Below are 14,312 nucleotides of genomic sequence, written 5' to 3' on the forward strand. Positions count from 1 at the left end.
ACATTCCATTTCATAATTTGATGTAATAATAACGTTTAAAATGATTGTAAATAAAATATTGACACTTAAAGTAAATTAATGTATATTGTCACGAGTCTCAGTTGTATTCATAAAAATATAATAATCTATACAATAATACTTTCTCACATGCTCCATGTGTTAAAGTTTGCAGCTGTAATTGAAGTAATATATAAAGAAACAAAATGTTTATATTATCAATAGTTATAAAAGATATCTTATTTTCACGTAGAAAAACAAAATAAGACAGAAGAAACAGACAATCACACGATATCTCTATCCAGGACATTCTATAATTGATTTCAAATTTCTAATGTCGACATACATGAATATTTTTGTGTGTGTGAATATTATATTTCGATACTTTTATGTTTCTTCACTAAGAACATCTTAAAACATTAACTTTTTACCAACAAAAAACAGTCGAAGTAGAAACAGGCTGAAAATAACAACGAATTATAAGCTCTGTTCTGGGGATGTAAGCTTGTTTGTCCCCATCTTTGATATAATTCGTTTTTTTCTGTATTTTCACTCAATTTATGTAAAAATTATTCTATTCTCCTGTTTATAACTAATAGCTTGTCTTTGTTTCTGTTTACTAAATGGAATTTCACAGTAAAATATTCGGAAACTAAATTATAAAAGCCAAACAAATTAAATAGCTTAATTTTTACAATATCCACTTAAAATGGATAAAAGCATTATTGTATATTTATTATTTATTTGTGCATATCGACGTCTTTCGAAGAAATAATCATTTATTGTAGAGTTTTTATAAACTGAAAATTATTCTGTCGTCTTTGATGAAATTTGTTACAATTTACTAATTTTTACAGAAACATTAAATTTTAAACGATGACGTTAGTTAAAATGTATTAATTTGTACACAAACATTAAATTTAAGGCATATTTCTTCGTATTTCTTGGTGATCACGTGACCGAAAGCTATTTTTATCTTGGCGGGAATTTTCCCACAGTGATCTTTGTCATATCTAATTTGCATATTAATGATAGTACATTACTAATTTTTATTAAACAGATCTAGACATTTTATATTATTTAAATTTGGCTGGATTAGTAAAATAATTATATAAAAATTTTCAGTATTTTGCAGGAAACTTCAATCCAGATGACGTAAGAGTCATCCATGGTTCGCGGGAGAATTTGCGCGATGATCTTTTTTATATCTAATTTGCATAATTATAATGGAAAATTATTAATCTTTATTAAACAGATTTAGTTATTGTGTATTAATTAAATTCATCGGATTTTATGAAAGAATTTTTAAAAACTTTTAGCTTTTATTCAAAAACTTTTTGTCATGTGATGAAATTATTCACAGGTGCATTAAAATATGAATCAGTTCGTGGGAAAATTTTGTACAGTGCAGTCTGATGTATCTGTGTTTCTGGTTTTTTCGAAGTTCACTGCGATAATTTTTTATTACATGGATTCGTACATTTTGCGTTGTTTTTAACGGATAAAAGGTGGAAATTTTACTCTGAATATAGAACTTGTTTTTCAGAATATGCTACTTTACAAAAAGAAAAGTTGAAAATAATTTATTTTTCAACAATTTGGGAAAACTGACTTTTGGATATAACATATGGATTTACATGAAAGTATGTATTATTGGGCTACTAATTTATTTATGTTTATGTGTATTGTTGTACTGCAACTTACTTTGTTTCACTACGTTAGAGAAAGTAGGTCACACATTGGATTTCTGACATAAAACTGTCGGCTTTTTCAGAGTGAAGCGGACCTTCTCAATGAAGTGTGTTTTAGGGAAGTTATGCTTTCTTTTTCTGATGCATGCCAATTGTGAAAATTGTTTTTAAAATTAAATATCGGTCAATGACGATAACATATGTTATAAATGTGAAGATGAATATAAAAATATTTCTACATTTTTTTATTGTTTTGTTGTTTCTTAAAGATTAATTTATTTAAATTTATTATATGTCAAGTAAGTTTATTTACAATATGCTAATATTTTAATTCGCTTTAATATTTCGGCGTAAATTTGAACAAGGAATTTTAAAATTTTAAATAAACGATATACTGAAATTTTCTTTTATTTACAATGATTACGTCACTTCTACAGAAAGTAGAACACGAGACGACCTTCACCCACATTTCAGTCTGGGGGGAATGGCCGCCAGTTGTAGTCATAACAACCTTTACGTCTTTTATTGTTGTGGATGAAATTCGTTAACTGTCAATTACATTTTCTTGAATTTGATTCGCAGGTTGGAAAAAATCATCATTACTTAAATGCCTAAAACTTTAAAAAATTTTATAAAATTGAAAATAAATTCAAAAGTTTTGAAAAAATCGTATCGGATGGAAAATCAAAAAAGAATTTAATATAAATTTGAAAAAAAAATTTTAGCAAAAAATTACCGCGAAAAAAATTCATATATAAAAAAATTATGTGACAATAAAGAACGATGTTTTCTTTACAAGACGTAACTGTTTAAAAATTTTTTTCCTAAACGGAAACGAGAAAAACGCGTGGAAAAATTCTTAAAAAAATTCCCACGGTTTATCTCCACAACTATCTGGTAGAGCCGAGTCCGACTGTTCCACTGTAAAGAGGTTAATGTTACCCTAGGTCACAAAATGGCGGCGGCTGGATTTTTCCCCATCCTGGCGACCGCGGTGGGGAAAAATTTTTTCCCTAGAGTCGTGACGTCGACGCCTTGGAGAATTTTTCCCTGTTCGGTTTCATACCTGAGTTCGACGTTGGCGAGTGTCCTGTAACCTCGAAACAGCGACTTTCGTGTGTGTAAATTTGGGACGGTAGAGGGAGCTTTTTCGTGACGTCGTGCGAGAGTAATATCGGCGGGTAATTCGTAGTGGTTATACGAACGAATATGCAAATACTTGATCTGTGACGTGAATTCTGTTCATTTCGATTCAATTTTATGCAAATAGCCTACCAGTTGGAAACGCCTGCTGCTGTGTTACAGTTCGGATGAACAGTCGTATTTCTTTTGATAACGATTTATCGGTTTCGAAATAACTATTAGCGCTTAATATTTGTTATTATTACTTCCTGTATTTGTAAGTATTCCTATTTCTTTTATTGTAATATTTCGCTAAGCGTTAGAAAAACCTCTAATTAGAAATTAAGGAAAGGCTTTGTTTTTTTTTTACCTACATCCCAACCTCCCCTCTTTTAGTTTATTACAAATTGTTCGGAAATGAGTGATTTAGTCGATTTGCTTTCCAACGACGAATTTTGGTCGAAATGCACTTGCCGTGATTTTTACAAGTTGATGGAAGGCGAATTTTTGGAGTTAGGTGTACCTCCTCTTATCGATAGCGCATTTAAATTTGCTGCGAAATTAGGAATACAGCCGACCGAGGCCATTTGCATTTATTGTGATTCCCTATGCAAATTATACTACCGGAGTAATAGAGAAAGCTGTTTCCTGCGATGCACGAAGTGCCGTACAATGACTTCAGCCTTCGAAGGTACATTTAAAAGTAAATTTGGTCGCATTTCCTGGGGTAGCATTCTGTCGTTTATATGGAACTATCTTTGTCTGGAATGTACTGCGACGACCTCTGCGATTGCGGCAGGCATATCTAGAAAGGCGGGTGTCGATTGGTCCAATCACATAAGGTTGGTAATGCTTATTGCTATGAGTAATATGTCATCATTTAAAATCGGAGGGCCAAATAAAACAGCGGAGATTGACGAGACTGTCATATGTAAGAAAAAGTACGAGAGAGGGCGTATATTAAAGAGCAAGAAATGGGTGGTTGGCGGAATCAGCCGGGAAGACAAGAATTGCTTCGTATGTCAGGTTAACGACAGATCAGAAAATACTTTGAATTGGTTCGTGTATAAATACGTAAATTCAGGCAGCACTATAATAACGGACGAATGGAAAGGATACATGCATATTGACGACATCGAAGGGGTAGCAGTCGAACATAGGACAGTAAATCATTCGAAAAATTTCGTCGATCCCAAAACAGGAGATCATACTCAGAATATCAAACGCCTCTGGGGCTATTTAAAAAACAAGAAACACCTGCCAAAACACTATACTAGTGATCTATCTGACTCGTACATGTACTTGTTTATGTATAAGAAATTCTTGAATTGGCCCTCCAGGAAACCAGGCGAGAGATTTCAAATTTTTGCTCAACACTTACGCAACATCTATCCTGGCAGTGGAAAAGTGCCGATTTGGCGCGAGCCCGAAACCGTTCCTTCGGCGCCCGCGGCGATTACGAAGCAGAAAGGAAACAAGAAACAAGAAGAAGGGAAAGATGCCAAAAAGCAGGAAAGTGCTTCCACATCAAAAGAAGGAAAACGCCAATCGACAAATAAAACAGCGGCCGAAGGAAAAAGAACAGGGAAGAAAAGAAATGCACCGAAAGGAAATCTGGAGGTAAGCGAAACCGGGAAAAACTTGGATCGGACAGGAAAGAAACAAATGAAGAAGTAGCCAACGTTCATCGGAAAGTGAGTAAAAAATTAATTTTTCGCTTTTTTTAATTTGTTATATTTCGGATAAAATCCGCGTATACTGTCGAGCTATTCAAGATGGCGGCCGGTCATGTGGCCATCTTGAATCGAGGGAAAAATTTTTTCCCCGTCGCTGTCTCCAACGTAGGGAAAAAATCCAGCCGCCGCCATTTTGTGACCTAGGGTAACATTAACCGTTTGGTTTATTGAGCGATCTGCCAAGGAGGATACATTCCGGAAAAAGTTTATGTAACGTTGGCCCCAATTAAAGTGGTAAATTAATATCGCACGCTCAACTTTGTGTCATGCGATGTTACTCGGTCGCTAGCACGTTTGCTGTGGGGCTAAAAGAATCGAGTTTGTTCTCAAAATTTAATGAGCCGATTTTGATAAAACTTTGCCATTTCTAATTAATTGCTCTGAGAAAACCATAAATGTAATGAGGGTCCATTTAAATGTAAGAAATAGAAGTCCACGACTTTGTTTTAGATATACACTGGTATGCCTATTAACGCAGGGTTTTTCAACAGCGTCCATATTGACCCGTTAGAAGTCAATGACAGTTTGAGGGGGTATCTAAAACTTTGCAAATATAAAAGAATTATTTTAAAATATTTAAAATTTTATACATTGATTTAAATAAATGTAGCACGATGTCTTGTAGAAATTATGTAAGAGGCTATGGCATATATATTATACGGTATATAATGTAATATTGAAAGTCTATGGAAAAAAATTTTCTTAAAAGAGATCAACACACGAAAAACTTTGGGAACCCTGTATTAAACTGACAGTGTTCGTGCTCTCTGATGAGACTGAGCGCGCCAAACAAAACATAGGCCTAGAGTTCAAAAATAAAAACAGCATTACGTAGGCTTAGCGAAAAATAGGAGTGAAAAACGAACAAAAGACAGGAACAAAGCAATCGATGGCGATTTCTTTGTTCTTGGATCGTCTCTCCGTACCCGGTCAGTGCATGGATTGCGTCTCCCGTGTCTGTGTACAAAAATAGGGTACAAAAATAGCGTCTTTTGTGGCGGAAAGTGGAAAATTCACCTGTCCGCGTCCGTTAGGTATAAAAATAGCTTCTTCTACGCCTAACAGAGGCAGGAATCGCTTATTTCTTACCTGCTCCGTCTCAATTCTATGGCGATACGACATAGTCGACAATGTCCTAGATTTTTGAAGTAATGTTTACTATTTTTATTCCTCTTTTGTAATATATAGTTTTACTTATATTCAGAATCATGACATATATTTTCTTTATTTTATATCCAGCACTGATTCTTGCATACAAAAAATAATTCGAGAGAAATTCCAATCATGTACAGTGTTAACAATAGCCCACAGATTACATACGATTATCGATTCGGATAAAATTCTGGTAAGATCCTCATTTTTATTTTATAGAATAAATGAATTTTTAATTAAACATGCGAAACTTTTAGGTTCTGCATAGAGGAAAACTACGAGAGTTTGACTCACCGTATGCATTACTGAAGAATGTAAATGGCTTTTTTTATAATTTGGTAAAGAATACAGGAGTAACTTCAATGAATGAGCTGGTTAGAATTGCCAAAAATAAATATTATCTTAAAGAAATAATCGAAAGAACGAAATTATAAGACAGTGTATAGTAATCAATTCGTATCAACGTTTTATAGATTTCTTGTTATACTTTTTATTTAATCTTTTCTTATAAGTGCTATTTACGCATGTCACTTAGCAGTTAGAATCGTTAAAATATACATATTAGTTAGTATTTCTGATTACTACTGTTAAATTTATATATGTAGAAGACTTAAATGTAATCACGACATTTTTTGTCCGATATAGTTAGAAATATATAGAATTGTTTATTTCCTGTTATGAAACAAACTTGAAATAAGTAAGAATAAATGATATTATTTGTATAAATTGAAGAATTTACTTTTATAAATTTCATCAGATACATTTTACTCTCGAATATAATTCCAATAGTAAATATGTATTGTAGTGAAAGTATTCTTTATGGTAATAAGTAATAAAATAAAGTTGTTGTGAATATTTTTGCCTATGTATCATTATTATTTTTCAAATACAATTCAATTGACGTGTTACTCAAAGCAGGTAAGTAATTGGTTGTTTTTTGTTTTTTCTTGTGAGCAAAATGACAGTCCGAAATAAAGATGAAACTCGTGTTTTTCAAATTACCGGTATATAAGTAATAATTTATGAAGCATTACAATATTTACAAAATAAAACAGGATATATCATGTAAAAGCTATTACAAAATTATTTTATTTTTCTAATTGGAAGAAATTGTTATATGAGAGGAAAAATACCAGACAAAATACACTATGGATACATAGTGTTATTCGTAAAACTTTGTTATAACTTGAACACCGTTTATGGCCGCTTGTTTGTGTTAAATTGGTTAGTAAAGCCAGCTTTACGAAGACACTTTTATTTATAATACCTTAAATAATATATTAATTCAAACATTAACAACAACAAGATTTACCATATTCACAATCTTTCAATATTCAAACCAATATTCAAGTTATAAGTTATGGTGTGGTTTGAATATTGGTGAAGGGTACAAGTTTGTGAGTGGAGCCAATGAGGAAGAAGAAATGGAGTTGGTATCGTAGTTGATAAAGTTTTAAAAGACAGTTCTGGGGATCTGGAGTTTTCCTCATTCAATACGTTCCTAAAATATATTTCTTTTGTAAAAAGGGCTGGCGAAATTATAATTTAATAAAATTAAAAATTTCGTAATAGATACTAAAAATAATCTGTAAGTGAAGATATATTTTTAGTGTCTGTTACGAAATTTTAATTTGCTGGGAAGGGGCTGATGCTATCTTTGCTCTAAAACAGCTGTTGGAAAGGTATAGAAAAATGCAGGAAGATTTGCACATGGTGTTCGTAGATCTGGAATAGACGTATGATACCCTATCGTACGCCATATCCAAGGCAAGAGATATAGAGATGTTTGAGGGAAAAGAATGTTCCAGAAAAATATGTTAGGTTTGTCAAGGAAATGTACAGGGGAACAAACACTCAACTTAAGAAAGATTAACTCTACTCTTAAGTTGAGTCTTTGCTCCCCTGTACATTTCCTGGAGTTGGGCACTACAAAAGGGTTCTCCGTTAATGTTGGTTTACGTCAGAAATCGGCCCTTAGCCCTTATCTGTTTGACCTGATAATGAACATGTTCGTTTGTGACGTGAGGTATGCTGCTCTGTGGAGTATAATATTTGCGGATGATATTGTGCTGTGTGAACCTTTCCAAACCAAAGCTGAGAAGAAACTGGAAAAGTGGAGGAATGTTTTGGAAGAAAGGAGCATGAGGATTAGCATCACTAAAACAGCTTATATGACTGAATGGTAGGGACAAGTAAAAAATTGAAATCAAAAATGCGCCGCTTCCTTGGTTCCGAATTTTAAGTATCCAGGGGCCTTTGTCGACATGGGGGGAGGATTGAACTCGGAAGTGCAACATAGAATTGAATGCGGATGGTTGAACCGAAGGAAATTGAGCGGTGTGTTATGTGACAAGAAAGTTAGCTGAAAACTGAAAGGTAAATTGTACATATCGGTTGTTAGACCTGCAATATTGTATGGGGCTAAGACATAGGCAATCACAAGAGTCCAAGAAAGTTGGAGGTGGCAGAGAGGAGAATGTCGAGATAGATGTGTGGAGACTCAAGGAAAGATATAGGAAGGAACAAGTTTATTAGAGGTTCTGTTAAGGTGGGTTCCTTGAGCAGGAAAATGCAAGAATGCAAGTTGAGTGGTTTGGCCATGTAGAAAAAAGTAGTGAAGATTATGTTGGAAAGAGGGTCGGAAAACTGGTAGTGAAAGGAAGGAAGAGGGGAAGACCAAGGCTGAGTTGAAAAGATAAGTTGGAGGAAGACTTAAGAGAGAAGACGCCCTTGATAGGAAAAAATGAAGAAAACATATTAGAGAAGGAAACAACGATCCCATATAAACATGGGAAAAGGGAAAGATAAAGACGAAGAAGATTAAAAACAACAGGATTATTTCTAAAAAAACAAAAGGCTTATGGGAATTATATTAATTTCTTTTTGCTATAATGATTGATGATGGAAACATTGTATACTTTTTTTTAGTATTTTATTTTTATAGCTACGTATTTTTGCCTATTATTTTGGATCACACGGGAATTTTTGGGAATCTTGACTTTGTTTTTTTCTCTTTATATTTTAGCAAATTTAAATTCCGATATGTACATTTCAGTTGTTTTTACCCTTCTTTATTTGTTTGTTTAGTTATGGCAACTATACACTTGGGCGATCTGCCTAGGGGGATACTTTCCGGAAGATCTTTTAAGAAAAACTGGCCCCTATTTAGGCGTTACAGACGTGGAGAAAACCCGGAAAACTCCACGTGGCCAGCCGGTTCGAGCGAGGCGCACGCACCCACAAACCGAACTCCCAGTGTTCAGGGTATGAAGACCGCTTGGCCACTGGTTGGCCCTTCTTTATTTGAAGCAATACGTTGAATGATAATGTAAAAATATCTTTTCATTAAATATAATTTTTTTTCTAACGTTTTTCTTTTCTTCTAAATTTTTCCTATAATTTCTACATAATTACAGTAATACCTCGACTTACGCTACCCCGACTTACGCGAACCCGGAGTTACGCGATTTTCAAATCTCGTCTTTTATTTGAGCGCCTCGCAACTCTTGATTACTCACTTCTCCCACACTATTGTTCAGCTTACATGTTCGGACATGTCGCGCGGAATCGACGCACAGCTACAATTTATTTTGTGTTATTTATTTCTGTGTTTGTTATATCTACGGAGACTTGACAGACTGTACTATGTCATCCAAACGAAGCAAAACTGATTCTTCTACATCAAACAAGAAAAGAAAAATTTTATCTTTGGAATGTAAAGATAACATTATTAAAGACTTCGATACAAAAATGAAAATTTGTGAATTGGCAAAGAAGTTTGATCTACCGGAATCGACGGTCAGAACAATTATAAAAGGTAAAGAAAAAATTCTCGAAGCTGTGAAAACTTGACAGAAGACCTCAGTTCAATTGAAAAGTGGTTACAAATTTTAGAAAATATAGACTCCAACGAAGGGCGCATTTCTTCTACAGAACGAGAAATAAAAAAATTATTAGCATGCTACGAGGAAATTTTGCGGGAGAAAAAAAATCTTTGAGCCGTCAGACGAATTTGTTAGATTTTATGAAGCCTTCTACCTCAAAATAACTTCGGTTTACGATTTTAATAATATAATTTGTTATACATATGTATTATCTACGATTTTATTAAACATTTTTTTTTAAATTATTGTTTTCTTTAGTCTCCAGCCCAATTAAAAATAATTTGTATGTTCAATTATTATGCCTTTGTGTCCTTTAACATAACTTAAATTTATCTTTGTATACTAGTACATTTATCAATTAACAGGACTTATTATATTGGAAAATTATGGATGCAGATATTTAGTCTTACAGATCAGAAATAATATTTTTTAGTTAGTTCACCTGAACTAAATCAGGTGAACTAAGTAAAAAATATATTTTATATTTTAATTCAAATAGCATCTTAAAGTGTAAAGGTTTATCTAGTTTTTTATGTTCATAAAACCTTGAAATAATAAACAGTTTAATTGTGACATTAAGAGAAAGATTCGTCACTGATATAATAGAAACCTTGCGTATAAAATATTACACTACATTTAAAGCGATGAATTGTATGAAAATTCATAAATATATTATAATTAATTATTTCATGTGTTAAAAGAAACTAGCAATCAGCTAGTACACACCCTTCTTTATATCCATGACAAGTTTCGTGCCGAGACCAGGCAAAGGACAATAAACTTCGAAGCTTTAACTTCTAACTTTTTGAATTTATTTATTTATTTATTTTTCAAGTTTAAAGAAATTTTTACGTTTAATTAAATCTATATCAAAAAGAGGTGGTCATCAAGAAGTTAGGTAAAATTGAAATTTAACAAGAATACATTTTATTGTATATACAGGGTGCATAGGAAAGTCCCTTTAACCGGAAAATTCTTGCAAACGAAGAGAGCTACTGCTATGCAAATGAAGTAACGGTATAATAAAGTGACCACGCCCGACCTAATGCAAACGACAGCAGCGCCCCTAGTAACGAAATTTGGAAGATAGGCAGTGCAAATCGAAAACGAAAACAGATAGAGCAAACTTCCCAACTAGAAAGTTTTAGAGCATCAATTAAGTAGTACGAAACGACATGTAGTTTACACGGATAAGATAAATTGTCGCTTGTATACCCAAAAATGTCCGAAAGCGATGCACGCCATTTTGTGTGACGTTTTAAAGGAATAGCCATAGGCAGTGGTGATATTCGAAATAGTTAACAAAGGGTTCGCTAGCAGAAAATTTTTCTCTGACAATCACCGACAAACGAAATGGAAGTTTTGGCTAGAAATAAATACAATACCTTTTCTTGCTATATATCTAATAATCAGTGGCGTATTTGGAACGTAAGGGGCCCTGGGCGAAGACCAGGTAACAATAGTGTATTAGTGCTGTCGACGTTTTTTTTTTTTTTTTTTAGGCAGAGAAATTTTTTACCCCAAACGGCACTGCTGATAATAGACAGATGTCATCATCTCTCGAAATACAATATCCTTTTTATTTTGCTGTCCATAGCCTGACACGTGTTCCACAGCCATCTTGTATTATCTCGCGCGCGTGAGATTGTGGAATCTCTCTTATGACTGGATCTACTTTCTAGAACTCTCTTGAATCGATCGCGATTAAACCTCGTTTCGGTCGAGATTGAAACGGTCGAGAGAGATCGCACCAAGACATAGTCCCTGCGATAGTCCCCGACCTTGCTCACAATCTAGATTGAAATGCTCGGTGCGAACGGGGTATAAGGCTCTAGTTTAGTAGTATTACAGAGTATAATACGTATATTTTAATATATTTAAAAAAACAAAAAAAACCACAGAGAAATGTTCCGTGTGTTTAACAAGGTTCGGGAAACTGAAAATTTTACCAACGGGTTCGGGCGAACCTGTGCGAACCCGCTGAATATCACCACTGGCCATAGGTATGAAGAAATACGCACAATTTATTGCATAAAATACATACTTATGTCAATACAGTTTGATAACATCACACAAAAAAAACAACGGAAAGGCAAACTGTCACACAGTGATAACAAGTTTTTGAACATACTCGACATTAAATTGTTATCACTGTATGACAGTTTGCCTTTACATTGTTTTTTGTGTAATGTTATCAAACTGTATTGATGTAAGTATGTATTTTATGCAATAAATTGTGCGTATTTCTTCATACCTATGGCTATTCCTTTCAAACATCACACAAAATGGCGTGCATCTCTTTCGGACATTTTTGGGTATACAGGCGACAATTTATCTTATCCGTGTAAACTACATGTCGTTTCGTACTACTTAATTGATGCTCTAAAACTTTCTAATTGGGAAGTTTGCTCTATCTGTTTTCGTTTTCGATTTGCACTGCCTATCTTCCAAATTTCGCCACTAGGGGCGCTTCTGTCGTTTGCATTAGGTCAGGCGTGGTTACTTTACTATACCGTTACCTCACTTGCATAGCAGTAGCTTTCTCCGTTCGCAAGAATTTTCCAGTTAAAGGGACTTTCCTATGTACCCTGTATATTACTCCATTTAAATCAGATGTCGAAAATTAATATATAATAAATAATTCTTTTTTTAGATAAGTTAAATGGTTTTTACATGTGTAAAAATTGAATGTGAATTGTAGTTTATTTGTAGCAAAGTTAGATTAAATTTTGTTTACGTTCGTTCGTAAATATTTACTTTGAATCAATATAATTAGATGATAATATTTTAAAAATAAGACATAATTAACTGTAAATTATTTGTTAATTTTCATACAATATACAGAGATAAATTGTAATATTTCAGATATAAATATACTTCAAGTTTTCATTATATTAACAACAGATTATTTTCTTACTTTAAATGAGAATTAAACTGCTTATTATATCTTGAATATACTTCACAAATATGTGAACTCAAACAGCACTAAACCTTTGTACTTTAAATGAACAGTCCAAAAATCATTCATCATTTGGTAGATGTATAGTTTCATACGTAATACCCTAGACACAGTATATAGGAAAAAATCAGTTTAGATGTAGATTAGATGATGCTTAATATACAATGGAGAAGGTACAGCAAACTAACCCATTTGATTCAGCTGGTGTTTTCTCTCGTGTATTTTTTTGGTATGTAAACTGATTGATACTTAAAATTTTCAGATATAAATAACTAGTAAATTCTATTTGACTTAAATCCATAGCTCAGTATGTTATATGTTTTGAAAATTTACATAATTTTTTCATAATGTAATTATGTCCTACATTATAAATACATATACGGAATTTATATTATTTTGACATTTAAGTTATTTACTTCAGGAAATAGCAAATAAAGTAATGAACTGCTTATGCAAACCGTATTGTGAAACTTATTTACCTATAAGTGATTTAGAGGTTCTTGACATAAATCAGATAAATTTGAATGTAAATTTGTTTTTTTTATTGTCAAGTGTATAATATACAGTCTATTCGAATTATTTTGTTTCACGATTATTGTAATATATTAACCAAATATAATTAAATATATAATTTTATTATTTATATAATGTTATATGTTCGAAGTAAATAAGCATTTCTTTACTGAAGTAATATTATATAATTTATATATTATGAGGAAAAGGTGTTGCATAATTATAGAATCATATGTCATGATTTTTGTACTACTAAAGAAGTTTCTGTCATTCCCTCATTTATACAATTCTAATGAAAAACTTTGTTTTAAATGCAAATAATTATAGTGTAGATTAAAATATTTTCTAGATATTTTGAATTATAATGCCATTATCTTACACAAATATACATATAAGTTATATAGTTATACTGCAGTGGCGTTAATTTCTATTATTAACCCTATGAATCGAACGGGTCTGACAGACCCGGCGCGAACTTTAGTTAAAATTTTTTAATATTGAATATTTTCCAAAAAATCTGAAAAAATTAATATTCTTCTAACTTTCTAACCCAGGGGTGTCCAACCAAAATCAAGATTGGGCCGTTTTGTAAATTTATTTTAGTTCGCGGGCCAAGACAAAAAAATATTTTCAAATTAATAAAATATATATATTACGAGTCTCTACTGTATTTTGAATGTGAACACAAATTATGTTTGTCTACCAGAAACTTGCAGTATTTATGTGGATATTTTAGAATTTTTACTGCTGGAAATTTTACTGAACGAAAGTTTTGAATATTCAACCAAAGTTGGCGGGCCGCACGGGAAGTCACATCGGGCCGGATTGTGGCCCGCGGGCCGTGGGTTGGACAGCACTGTTCTAACCCGATTAACATGCTGTTAAACTTTTTTGAATAGCAACGCTCATTTTTGAGAAAAAAAATACTTTGGGTCTGTCAGACCCATGCGACTCATGATAGGGGTAAAAAAAGACCGTTTAATTTGTCGCCGTTGCCGATAGCGAGTGTCGCAATAACTTTATCGCGTTTAAGTTGTCGCGCGGTGTTTATTAAATCCTATCATATCGTTATTTATTTGTATATTTATATTTTTGTTTTTTTTTGTTATAATATTGTTTTTAAAAGTAATGTCTAATTACTTTTTAATTATTTTAATTATTTTTTTATTCTTATGATAAAATTTTTATTTATCACTTTTATAATTAATTTATGATTATTCCTCGTATATTAGGCGATGCAAGTTGGCTTTTTTTCACT

At 32.7% G+C, this 14,312-nt stretch overlaps 1 protein-coding gene across 1 annotated transcript in view; it reads left to right on the forward strand.

The window, feature by feature from the left end:
- LOC136977330 (ATP-binding cassette sub-family C member 4-like) overlaps positions 1–6,132 on the forward strand; it is a 53,745-nt gene extending 47,613 nt beyond the window's left edge. The window contains exons 24-25 of the mRNA XM_067272797.1: positions 5,786–5,891; positions 5,956–6,132. Of these exons, the coding sequence (XP_067128898.1) occupies positions 5,786–5,891; positions 5,956–6,132 (283 nt within the window). The remainder of the gene's footprint in view (positions 1–5,785; positions 5,892–5,955) is intronic.
- The last annotated feature ends 8,180 nt before the right edge of the window (positions 6,133–14,312 follow it).

This window comes from Centruroides vittatus, unplaced genomic scaffold, assembly GCF_030686945.1.
Source record: "Centruroides vittatus isolate TY-2023 unplaced genomic scaffold, ASM3068694v2 contig_453, whole genome shotgun sequence".
In the NCBI taxonomy this organism is placed as follows: domain Eukaryota; kingdom Metazoa; phylum Arthropoda; class Arachnida; order Scorpiones; family Buthidae; genus Centruroides; species Centruroides vittatus.